The sequence below is a fragment of the Cicer arietinum genome, chromosome 2 (assembly GCF_000331145.2).
Source record: "Cicer arietinum cultivar CDC Frontier isolate Library 1 chromosome 2, Cicar.CDCFrontier_v2.0, whole genome shotgun sequence".
NCBI lineage: Eukaryota > Viridiplantae > Streptophyta > Magnoliopsida > Fabales > Fabaceae > Cicer > Cicer arietinum.
In genome coordinates, this window is record NC_021161.2 from 11,103,079 (window position 1) to 11,113,581 (window position 10,503).

Below are 10,503 nucleotides of genomic sequence, written 5' to 3' on the forward strand. Positions count from 1 at the left end.
ATTAATTTGACAAAAAGTAGAAAACATAGTGAATGTACCAGCTTAATTTGGGCTTTGATTGAAGCAATTAATTGAGTGTACTCCTCTATCTGCCTGCAACACATAAGTGATTCTTAAGTTTAAACATGCAACAATATTTTCAACAATAAAATGAAAATAAGGAAAAATAAAAATTAATCAACCATTTTATGAGATGAAAATAGAAGGCGAAAGATAAATTTGTCCCAAGATGGGTGTAAGAGTTATCAAGAGCTATATCGTTAATGCCAGATAGCGGGGTAGCATGACTCCAAAACCGCTAAAGCAAAATACTGGAATGACTGCTACTGCAAAGTATGCAACTGAACATAAATCCCAAAGTAGAGTAGAAACAAAAGTGAAAACAACAGAGAACAAAGGCAAGAAGTAGAACAAAGACGTCATCAAAGCAAAAACAAAGAGATGAGCTTAACAGATGAAAAAAATCCTAGAAACAGAGCAGTGAAGGGTAGAGAAACTGGCCATTGAAGTCACCGTTGCAGTTACTGGTAATAACAGTATCCATCATAAAAAATAAAGTGGGTAGGGGAGCTGGTTGGTCTTTGAACAATTGCAGAGAATAGAGATCTTATGTGGCTCTTTCTATGATTTAGGTAAAGGAGAGTGGGAAGTGAGGATAGGGTAACTTAAAGATTAATTCAATTTTTATCCTCACAAAAGAATCCCATTGGAAACAACAAACTGTCAAAAAGAAAATTATGCCACAAGTCCTTCCTATTAAACCCATGTTTATTACAAGTTACTTAAATAAAATATAATGGAAAAATATTTTTACTGCACAAAGAAAATAGTATTTTATCATATCATATTAAAATACATTTAAATGCATAAATATAAAATATATTATTTTACATCAAACAAAGTTATTTGAAGACATTTATATTAATATTGCCAAAGTGCACGTCCTTTGCGCATAATATAATCTTAATTGAAAAGCCAACAGAAGAGATGAATGAAAAGTTAGAGATATGGCACATGTTTAAGTAGAAGTAAAACAAAAAATATGAATGTCAGTTTAAAATAGATAAACAAATTATACTGTATATGTGAAAATTGGAGGACATACAATACGACACATCACTTAATCATATAATCCAAGTACAAAGGATAAAATGGAGGAATGCTATAGATATGATACGCAATTGAAAAATACACCTCAAATTTAAAGGAAAATTTCATCACACAACTTCGCGCAATTTTGAATGGAATTGATTGTTAGGCAACTGGAAAGTAAACTATGTGTTGAAGAGATGGTAATGTAATGGCGGACAAAGTAAGTAGATATACAATCATTGGAAAGAAAATTGGAGCAACCCCACATGATAGAAAAGATAATAGAACATTATCTTATGTGGTTTGTGCATGTATAGAAAAGAGTTATAAAAACACTGGTAATGACAGTAGGCTGGATGAAGGATTGTCCAAGGGTTAGACATGGAGGGAAAGTGATAGGACACTAGATATTGGGCCTTGTCCCAATAGATAGGTTGATTAGAGACTAAGAGTTAGTTAGTATATTCACTGAATTTATGGAATTCTGTTACAGATTTCTGTTTTAAAAGAGAAGGAAGGGTAGTTAGAAAAGGGATTGAGAAAGATATTGTTAGGCATTTAGGAGAGTCTCTCTCTGGATTAGGAGCAGATTATGCTCTGGTAGGAGTTCCAGGAACTCTGGTTGTTTTCTTTTTCTTGCTGATTTCACCATTGTAGAGCTTGCTGCTCATCACTTTCATTCAATAGAATTCCATTTTCATTCTGTAAATTCTGGTTTCTATCAGAAAGCAAGATAAACTATTAGGCCAAACCATTAAGAGAAAGTTAGTGGTAAATGGTATATCTTTAAACCTAATGCATGACAAGATTTTATAACATCGACTGAAGCATATAGCAACACCACCTAGCTGAAATAGGTTTCATTGTTGTATATTTATGAACTTACGATTGTTATGTTTATTGCAGAAGTTGAATACATTGTCTTACTACTTACTCAACTATATTTTTATATAAATATCAACTTTCACTATGGTTGAACAAATGAATTGTCAGTCAGTGAGCTCATGGTGGTTAATCAATATTTCACATTTCATAAATCTCAATGTTAGACCTCTTATCTTATAAAGAGGACCAAGGGATAAAGTTAGTATATGGACAGAATTTAATGTAGATAGTTTTTATGTTGCAGCATTTTAGGCTTTTGTAGTAACTGTTACATGGCAGTTACCAACAGAATAAAAGTAGGAAGGAAAATGGGGATAGACAGGCATTTATGGAGTGGGAAAAAGGAAATGGAGAGGCCAAGGCTTCCGAAACCTTGGAGAACAAGTGTCCTGGTGTTATTCTGTTTTATTTTCTGTACTGTAATTCTGTTTGTATCAATAAATATCAGAAATTATTCTCCAAGCATGTTGCTGATGTCTTTGCTGCTGATCCTTCACTTCGTAATTCGGTAGTCAGGGCACTTCAGTATGCCGCAATTACTAACCATATATCAGTTATTTAATTAATAAAGAGTGCGGTTTATGTCTCGTAAGGTTGATGTAAAACAGATCTTGCACTATCCCAAAGGTACTCTGTCCAGTGGCCTTCAATTATTTCCTGCATTTCCGCATCATCCTTTCTCTCTTCGGGCATTTCATAATGTGGACTGGGCCGTTGACCCAGATGACCACAGATCCACATCAAGAGCTGCCATTTACTATAGTTGTAAACAAACAGTTTAGGCATGTTCTAGCACGGGGGAAGAATAGAGAAGTCTAGCTCATGTTACTACAAATATTCTTTGGATACAAACACACTAAGTTCCCTTCTCTAGTCCCAGTGTTTACTATCAGTGTCATTGCCTTGGCTCATTATCCGGTTTTGCATGCCCAACTAAGCATTCGGAACTGAATTTCTTATCAGTTAGTCAGTTTTAGTTAGTTCACTATTTATACATATATATATGATGTATCTTAACAGCCTTGAGCCAGTTAATCAATTTTTCACATTTAAGAAATCTCAAACACTTCTCCTCTCACTCTGAACACTTGAACCCTTATAATTACAATCAGTTTCAATGTAAATTGAACAGACCCATTGAAGTAAGTCTGTTTGTTGCTAAAAAATATAAATAAATAAAAACTGAAAGCCCACAATAAACAGATTAATAATATTTCCAGCTTCAATAAGGCAAGATATGTAAATCCAACAAATTATACCTGGCTATCTTTTCTTCCCTTTTTTCTATGAAGTTTAAAGCTTCAGACCAAGTAAACTCCACATGGAATCCCATACCTATATCCACAAATATGTGTTGCGTATTGGACCTGTAAAGTTCCAATCAAATGCATAAAATATGAAAAAGATGAGCATTTCCATGGAAAGAAGACAAAAAAAGATATTTAATTGTAAGGGCACAAATAAAAAGCACAAGCAGTGAACCAGTGATGAGGGATTTGGTAGTTTGTCGAAGGTTCTCAGGTTAAACTTCCATGCATTGATTGTACCCTGGATTGAAGAAGGGAAGTGTCTAGACAAAAGTTGGGCCATAAAAAAGCAAAAATCTTATTTTTTATAATATGGCCATAACTGATGGTTATAAAGATCATATATCAAGGAATAATAAGTTTGATCACATGGATTGGTGATAAAATACATATGTACCTTACAAAAATCAGAAGATCAAGAACAAGTTAAATTAAAAGAAAGAGTTAATGCTACTAATCATCAAACCAGGGGGCAAAAGCCAGTGAAGTAGGGCGAAAGCTGAAATGTTTGATGACTTACACTTCTGCTTGCACGTACACCTCAGACCCAAGATTGACCAAAGTTCTTAGACTGGTTACACTATTCTTCTCTAGGTTTTCAATGTTTCTTCGCAAATCAGCACTGAGTGAACAAGTCAAGTGGATTCAGACAGAACAATAGTACTTTATGAATGCATCATTGAATTTAGGCCAGTTTTAGTAATTAGTCATTGAATACAAACTTGTTTCCGAACTCGGCCTACAAGTGTAATTTGCACGTGCTACTGTGGATTTTATGAGAAATAGATGATACAAAATTTACCGTGTTAAAAAGATATGTCATTATCATGGGGATACTAATTGATTCTAGCAGTATGCATAAAAGTGAAAAAGGATACAAAGTTTTCTGTTGTTCAAAGACCTTGTCCCTGCAACAAAGAGATGAGAAAAATAAGTAAACAAAAATACTGAAACCTGTGTAATAAACAAAGCAACTATGCAATGTAGAACTGAGCTAATTATCTTCATCAATTGTAGCTTATATACTCTAAAGCACCATGCGTTTTTCATCTCAAAGACTTGGGGATAATAGAGGAAGAACAGCATTCAAATTTATGACATACGTCTATCCACATTATTTGCAACAACCAAGAACAAAATCCACAAAGGAAACACTATACCTCTGAGCAGTAGCATGAAGAAGATCAGGTTTCAAACGTTTATCAACAAACTCTTCATACTTTTGAATTTTCTGCTGGCGTAAATTGTCCATATGATAAAACTTACGAGCCCTAGTAAAAGCAAAAGCCAAGAGTCATTAGATATATTAGTATATTGTATATGTATATGCAACCCTGGAGATCTTGAACCAAAATTTTGGGGTGGCCAAGATTTTAAATTTTAATATATAAACAAAAAGTATTGTATTGCATATAAGAATTTTAAATTGTAAATTTACAAAAATATATTAAAGAGAGATAATAGATCAAATTTTGCTTTATATTTTTAATTATTAAAATTTAGTTGTAAATTTAAAGTATTGTTTTTGTAATATTTCTCTCCAGATATTTTTTATAGTAAATATATGAATTATAATTTGTTTTACTTAAATGAAAACAAAAATCAATTATATGCAGCAAAAAAAAAACTATAGACAAAAAATCATTCACCTAATGTGCAACAAAAAAAACTAAAAAAAAAAAAATCAATAGTGACATCTAATTTGAAACAACCTCCAAACAAACAAAACTCAAAATTTCAAAACAAAACTCCAAACATGAAACATCAATTTTGATTTCTAATGATAATACGAATTAAAATCGGAACCTTTTGAGTTTTGACGAACGGCCAACCAAGGCGGAGACGAGGGCGACTGGACGAGGGATGAGAGACGAGACGCAAAACTGAGCCGGAGGCGGAGGCGAGACGGAGCGCGCGATGCGAAGCTAATGAAGGCGGAGGCGAGACAGTTTGAGGATCGTGTTCAAGATCGTCTTCGCAGGGCAGGACAGTTTCACTGTTTCAGGATCGTCGCAGGGCAAGAGGGAGAGAAACATGAACACTGCATCTGGAAGAGAGAGAAGAGAGATTTATGGTTTAAGGTATAGTTGTAATTTCTTAGTTTTAATGAGGGTATTTTGGACATTTTACCTATAATTTTCTCTTCCCTGCTCAGCTCCGCCAGTGGCCGGAAGATCGGTGGTCTTGAGTGATGCCAAGGTGAGGATGGTTTTGGAGTTTTGGGTGAAAGGGCTCTATACAAGTGACTGTAAAACTGAAATTAGTCTTTGTGTTTTTTTATGTATAGTAGTAATTTTGAAATTTTTTTATATATATTTTGTTTCAAAAATTTTATTTTTTGACAATAGTTTTAATCATGTAAGTGAACCTATAAAAATTGAGGATACATTTTAAAATCTATTAGATAAATAAAAGTAAAGAAGAAATAACAGGTCTTGTTTTGAAAATATAGTAAAAGTACAAAAGTGGGATATCAAATGAATGTAAAAAAGAAGATAAAAATAAATAGAATAATTTAACCCAAAAAAGAGTAGAAGTGTCAAAAAGGCAAAGATAGGTAAATGGTAGAATTCCATAGTATCTAAATTTTCTAGATATATATTAGATAAGATTTTTTAACTCTCTTTTAATTTGATATAATTACAATTTTAATTCATTTATTTTTATTTATTTATGAAATTAGTTTTTCTTTTAAATTTTTTACAGTTTTGTTCATTTCTTAAGGTTTTTTAATTATAACATGATGATTTTATATATTTTAAATGATATGATATATAATTTCATGAATTATTTAAATATATTAGTTATTTGTATGATTAAATTAAAAAATGAACAATTCCATAAGTTAAAAGTGAAATTTTTTGAGTATTTTATTATAATTTCATGAATATTAATCAGTTAACGTCGTCTTGTTACATGTCATGTTGTTTAAATATGTCTCATGACTATTATTTAATTAAAAAATTCAACAGAAAGACCAAAATTGTAATAAAATACTCAAATTAGGTTTAATTGAATTGGATCAAAATAAATGGATTGAATTGGTGAATCGATTTGATCCATCCATTTAAATTTCAGTCCAAATCCATCTAATCCAACCATTTTGCCACTTGTAGGTGCACTCTCAAGAAAAGTGCAAACAGGGCAATGATACCAGAAAAATACATGATTGTATTAGCTTTATTATCGACAAAATAAATTATCTTAAATAGGGGTGTTAAAAAAATCAAAAACTGAACCAAACTGTATAATTGAACTGAACTATCTTTGAACTGAATTTATTTATAAAAATTGAGAATCAAACTGTTTTCAAATTGATTTTTTAAAACTAGAACTGAACGAACTGATTTTTAGTTTAAAAAACCGAACCAAATCGGTTTTTAATTTGAAAAGTTGAACCAAACCAGTTTTTATTTCAAAAAAATAGAACTGAATTTGTTTTTTTAGAAGTAATTCGGGTTAATTATGTAAAATTTGACCTATATAAACAAAAAAACTAAGTTAAACTCGTTTGGTTTGATTGAAAGTAATAAACTAGTTCACCAGTTTATAAAACAGTTTGGTTCAGTTTTTTAAACTAAAAACCAGTTTGGTTTGATTTTTTTAAACTGAAAACCAATTCAGTTCAATTTTCAAACGGTTCTAGTTCAGAATTGAACTGTGCTCATCTAGTAGTTCATTATAGGCTAGTAAGACACTATTATCAAATACTAACAAGATGACATTCCCGAGACAAAAACATATTTTATTAAAATCAAACATATCTTATCTACAATATCATTTATATCGAAAATATACACGAATATATTATAGATTTATCACCAACCAAATAAATCATGCGTATATTTGACGGTTTATTATTGGGGCCGATAAGATATTAATAGAAAAGCATTCCCAAGACAAAATGTATTTAATTGAAATCAACTATATATATATATATATACAATACATGTGTTTGAAACTTATATTTATCATATATTATGTAAACAACATAATTCCTATTTTTTTTAAATAAATTTATAATAAACACACACACACACACACACACACACATATATATATATATATATATATATATATATATATATATTACTACTGATAAAATTATAACATTTCTTCTCAGGTATTTCGTTACTCATTATACGTTTGCTTTCTCAAATCTCGAAGTTGCGTAGAGGTATATTTAGATTGATTTTTAATATCATACCTCTCAATTATGATTTAAGATTTCATATTATATTGACTTTCTTGATCATCTACATGTCAAACTAATCAACATTAATTTTTGAATTCTTGGTTAGATTTCTTTTAGGGTGTCAAGTTAAGGTGTTTCTATTAAAAATGGGTGATGGTGATAAGGCTCAATCCTTCAACAATATCGGAGGTAAATCAATCTTGAGCCTTTAATGTACAATTTTCATGCTCAACTTATACAATAAAAAACTTAACTTGCTGTAATTTGTGGGTCATATATAGATCTTGTTGGTCATTTTTCTTTATTTTTGCTTTGAAAGTTTATTTTTATTTGGTGATATATTTCTTATATGCGATCAAATAGTGAACATGTGAGAAAGAAAAATTATCATTTAGTTTTATTTAATTTTCTCGTAAGAGGATAATAAGGGAAAAGTAGACAAATTAATTTTAGATCTAAGGAGCAAATTTGATTCCTTTTAGGTGCTTATAATATTTTTTAAAATTAAAAAAAAACAGTTAGTTAAAATAAAACACGGGGTTCCTTTAAAAACTTCAGACAATTGAAAAGGAAAATGATTAATCCTTCGACGATATTGAAACTAAATCAATCTCGAGCCTTTAATATACAGTTGGATTTGCTTATGGGTTATATATAGATATTATCGGTCATCTTTCTTTTTATTTTTACAAATTTCATTTGTTAACACGATTCTTTTGTACGATCAAATACTGACCTGAAGCATGTGTAAGTGAAGGAAGTTTGAGACTGAAGTGATAAAGCAGGTTGCGAGTTCGATTCTCACCTACAACACTATTTTTTTTTTTTTTAAAATATAGAGTGTAACTGCATCATTTTTTAAATTTATTTCCTTAGATGCATTTTTTATGAGTCTTAATATTATCAACTATGATTTTCTTAAATTGGTGTGCTATTTGGATAAAAAAAAATAATAAATCATATTTGACATCGTATAAAATACAATTTAATGTGTGTAGTGTTAGAATCGAGGAAAGAGAAAAATAATATAAAATTCGAAAATCGTATATACATAAGTAGTGAAATAAGATTTCCTTTTCTTAAATTCATAATTTTTTTTAAAATTTATTATAATCTATTTTAAGTTAAAAATCATACAAAAAAGTATTTAAAGAAATGCATAGATTTTTGCTTGTTCAAAGTAGTGAAATGAGATTCAATTATATAGAGCACCCTAAAATATTTTAATAATAAAAAAGACTTAAAATACAAAAATAAGAGAAAATCAAACCATCAACAAAATCTATTATTTGGACAACTATTTTTATTACGAAATACGTCTTCCCTAACAAAAGATGGTAACGAATCTCGTGAAATTAATGAATCTAGATCAATACTAGTTAACCTAACAACATAGCCATTGTCTTCTTTAAAGACATGAGAAATACTAAAATAATAAGCATTATACGAGAGACAAAATTCTTTACAACAATCACAAATCTTCCAAGGAACAAAAAGAACATTTTTGAAAGCTTGAACTACAAGTTGAGAGGTGCATTCAAGCCAAAACATTAAACTAACTATTCTTAAAAGCAAATTCAACGTAATCTATTGCATCATCCAACTTAGCCCAAAAAAACAAAAACCAAGACCGATGTGATTAGTGAAACAACTCATGAAAGAAGTCATAGAGGAGAATACCATTGAATTTGGATAATTTGAATAGCTTTTGAAATATGACTTGTTATTCTCAAAAGCCTTAAAACAAAAAATTATTAATTAATAGTAGTTTCACATATAGAATCTTGTTGTTGTTGTTTTTTTATTTACTTATTTAATTTCTCAACTTGTTATTACTTGTCATTCTACTAACTTTTGAACTTTGTTTCCTTATTGTTGAAGGTGGATCTTCTTCTACTCGTCGGAAAAATGAAGATAAGCCTAAAACTACGAGAAGCAAACTTGTATGTGTGTTATTCTTTTGATTAAAACTAAATACTATAACTTTAAAAGTTTAATAGGAACCTACATTCTTGTAAAAAGTTTACACCACTAATAAATCATACATGACTTTAAAAATACTCTTTTAAAAATAAAGTATAAGTAAAAATAATAGTCGAAATATTAATGTATCTAGTTAAAAATTTAATTTAGATACATCAATTTTTAACTACTATTTTTATTTATATTTCATTTCAGAAGGAATAGTTATAATTAAAGACAAATGAAATCATTTGACGATTATAATTGATTGTTAGTGTAAATTTTTTTACAGGAATAGTGTATATCAATTAAATTCTAATTTTAATAATTAAATGTTATATATTTATATTTCAACTTTGGTTTAATGCTGGCTTAATTGCAGATTTGTTCCTCCTATTTTTATCAATTCTCAGAATTAACTCCCTTATTTTAAAATTCGATAGCTAAAATGTGTTTCGACATATTTTAAATGACGTAACATACGATTTTATAATGTATAATCATATAGAGAAAAATCAAAACTGTTAGTTTTTTTATAATAGATGACCAATTTCATAAATTAGTTAAAATAATGAGTTCAAAACTATAATTAAATATTTATTAATTTATTAATGTATTCAAATCGTACATGCTTTCTTTGCACAGAAAACAAGAGGAGCCAATTTAACCAAAAAACAAATAGAGGCTGCTCAAAAATTAATAGGCCGTTCTATCTACAAGGAACGTAATGGAGCTGAAGTTCATGGAACTGTGACTTTCTTTTATTCCAGAATGAATCGATTAAAAGTATGAGTTTTCTAATTTATATGATTCATCAATTGTCATGTATTGTATGCATTGCTTGATGTACATTTTTCCTTTATATTCAATTATTATTCACGGTCACTTTTTATAAATAATTCTATACTTTTATCATATCATGAGTTTTTCTAATATGTACAATATCATACACACAAGAAAGAAATATGCATTACAATATTATACACATAAGAATCATTAATTCAAGTTTGTCTTAAAAAAATACTACATATACTAACAATATAAAAGAGTTTTATACTATTA

At 29.5% G+C, this 10,503-nt stretch overlaps 1 protein-coding gene across 1 annotated transcript in view; it reads right to left on the reverse strand.

Annotated features, from left to right (window-relative positions):
* Positions 1-5,568, reverse strand: part of LOC101489151 (uncharacterized) — a 6,534-nt gene extending 966 nt beyond the window's left edge. Inside the window, exons 1-7 of the mRNA XM_004490063.4 lie at positions 5,415-5,568; positions 5,091-5,331; positions 4,445-4,555; positions 4,163-4,192; positions 3,805-3,906; positions 3,237-3,344; positions 39-93 (exon numbers count right to left, since the gene is read on the reverse strand). Coding sequence (XP_004490120.1) covers positions 39-93; positions 3,237-3,344; positions 3,805-3,906; positions 4,163-4,192; positions 4,445-4,536 — 387 coding nt within the window. The 5' untranslated portion in view covers positions 4,537-4,555; positions 5,091-5,331; positions 5,415-5,568. The remainder of the gene's footprint in view (positions 1-38; positions 94-3,236; positions 3,345-3,804; positions 3,907-4,162; positions 4,193-4,444; positions 4,556-5,090; positions 5,332-5,414) is intronic.
* Positions 5,569-10,503: the final 4,935 nt, after the last annotated feature.